Below are 2,480 nucleotides of genomic sequence, written 5' to 3' on the forward strand. Positions count from 1 at the left end.
ATTTCATGTAATTGTCACTGATTCTCTCTGTAATTCTCGTTTTAAAAAAAAAAGTTTTTAAGCTAATCAAATATGTATTTCTTTGTTTTGCTTAAAGAAACCCAGTTATAACGAGCAAGCGTCTGCTTTTACTCTGTCCATTGACCTGCCTGATGTTGAGAGGCCTGGTTCAAATGTTTGTACATGGTGAAACCAAGAAAAAAAAAAAATGCACAACTGTTGCTTCCTTACAATTCTGAATGAATTAACTTTTCTGTTGTATCCATTGGATACCCGCTGTGTATTAAACCTAGTGCTTAACAATATCTTCTTCCTTTGGTCTATGAATGTGGTCTATTTAGATACATTACTGATCATATATTTCATTAAAAATGAAAGGAGCTGCCATGTGTTGATGATGCAGTTCAGTGGCTTCTCCTTTCATCACTCCAAGGGATACAATACTGTTCATCAATAGAAAAGAGGTGTGGAGGAAGAGAGTATTGTTATGAAATTATGTGAGAGGAGAAAAAAAAAAACAGAACAATATTTGACTGTACAGCTTGCCTCTGAACTCTGTAACGGATCTGCGGCTTGCATTCCACAGCCCAAGCTTTGTAAGTGGGCAGAAGCTGAGTACTTAAGAAAAGACTAGCTTAAAACAGCCAATCTGCTTTAAGGCCAGCGTGACTTTCTTCTTAAGACCCTGGTCCAGCAAGGGTTCAACTGCCAGTTAATTCAGTGGTCATTGTAAACTCTCTAAAGGATCAGACTCTAGGTGGCTGAAGCACAAGGAGGAATCATGTGAAACTGAACTGCTCTAGGAAGCTGAAAGTGTACCTCATTGTAAGAGTACAGAGAGATACCTTAGGCTTCCAGCAGCATGGATTTCCTAGCTGGAATGCCCTAAGAATCTCGATTCTCCACTCAGAAACTTGCTAGTAGAGACTTTCTGGAACTAAGCCTAATTTCAACCAGTCATTTAGGTCAAAACACTTGAGACAGAGATAAGCTCTGATCTCTGTGACACAGGTTTCAAAGCTGTAAGAAAAGATAAAAACTGTAACATGCACCAAATTATTCTCATCACAAAGAGACTGAGAATACATTCCTTAGGACAGATTATTCTAGAATACCAAAATGTTTCTACTTTCAAGTGGGTAATATTGTTACTACTCAATTGCCTTCATTAAGCTTTAAAATTAACACCTCTCTGCAAAGAACGGAAAGACACTACCCACCTTTTTTTTTCTGTTTGTAGACAGAACCTGATGTCACTGTTCTGAGCTTCCTACTGTTCCAAAAGGCTTCCTTTGAAACTCAAGGAACAGGAAGATTTTCAGGATATTTAAAGCAGGCAGAGAGTAACAGGGCCATCGCACATACAAACTCTGTATGAGAGCTTTGACAAGCACTGATGCAGTCTATGAAGCGTCTGAGGGAGGATTTCTGTAGATTTTGCATTTACCTAGAATAAAAAAAAAAAAAAAAGAAAGCAAAAGGATTTGAATGATCATTGGAAATTTAGACTACAATTTTTATTAACATTTCAACACAGCTGTCTCAGGTAAACCATTTAAGTGACCTGTGCAGCCAGGTGCTTTCCTGGAATCAGCAGGTGACCACTAACTCACTTAAAAGAGACTGAAATAAACAAGAATACCCCATTTGTGGAGAAACAACACCAGGGAATCGGGTGCTAGAGGATAAATTTGCAAAGAATGTGATTTTTCTTTCCAAATTTTTACTATGAGAGACAGTAACAAAAGCAACAAGATACATCTATGTTAAAACTGAAAAGAGTTTAAAAAGAACTTATTTCAGAACTTTTACGGGCCTGTGGTGAGATTCGTCTTCTCTAAATAGACACTCAAAGCATAAATGTGTACATCTAAGCATGTCTTCTTGGCTTTTTTTATTGTTAGCAAGAGACAAAACCACATCGAGGGTGCGATTCAACTACTTTCAGCTGTCTGCTTTCAGATGAGGAGGCCCATTCTCCAGACGTGCCCGTTTCCCTCTGCTGCTCTCGGGGGAGTCTGGCTCCAACACCAATGCCTTCGCTGCCCACACCTGAAGCTCCACCAAATCCCACCGCAGCGGCCTCCTGTCGCAGTTACGTCAGACATTTTACAAGCTCTGTTTGCGTTAATAAGGCTGTCTGAATGCGCTCAGCCAGGCACAACCTCTGCATCTCTCCCTTGGGCGGGGGGGAATCAACAGATTGAAATAATCAAATTGGCGAGACCAGAGTCAACGCGCCGCGGTGCAGCGTCGCACCCAGACAGCGCCGTGAGCCCTCGCCTGCCAACAGCGAGACCCCCTCCGTTCCTCACACGGACGTTCGCCAGTATTTGCCTCTGGTGTTGAGGAGTTTTACCAGCGACGCCGCCCTCGAACCCCCCAGCGCTGCGCTCCCCACCATAACGCCACCCGGCTGAGGGGACCAGCCGCAGGAGAGGCCTTTCTCCTGGGAAACGGCCGCCGAGGAGCAGGCCCAG

General features: G+C 42.7%; 1 protein-coding gene across 1 annotated transcript in view; it reads left to right on the top strand.

Moving 5' to 3' along the window:
- Window positions 1–2,033: 2,033 nt before the first annotated feature.
- The window catches only part of ZDHHC12 (zinc finger, DHHC-type containing 12), a 5,186-nt gene continuing 4,739 nt past the window's right edge, over window positions 2,034–2,480 (top strand). The window contains 1 exon segment of the mRNA XM_009888062.1: window positions 2,034–2,099. Coding sequence (XP_009886364.1) covers window positions 2,034–2,099 — 66 coding nt within the window.

Source organism: Charadrius vociferus, unplaced genomic scaffold (assembly GCF_000708025.1).
Source record: "Charadrius vociferus isolate BGI_N301 unplaced genomic scaffold, ASM70802v2 scaffold56, whole genome shotgun sequence".
NCBI classification, from domain to species: Eukaryota; Metazoa; Chordata; class Aves; order Charadriiformes; family Charadriidae; genus Charadrius; species Charadrius vociferus.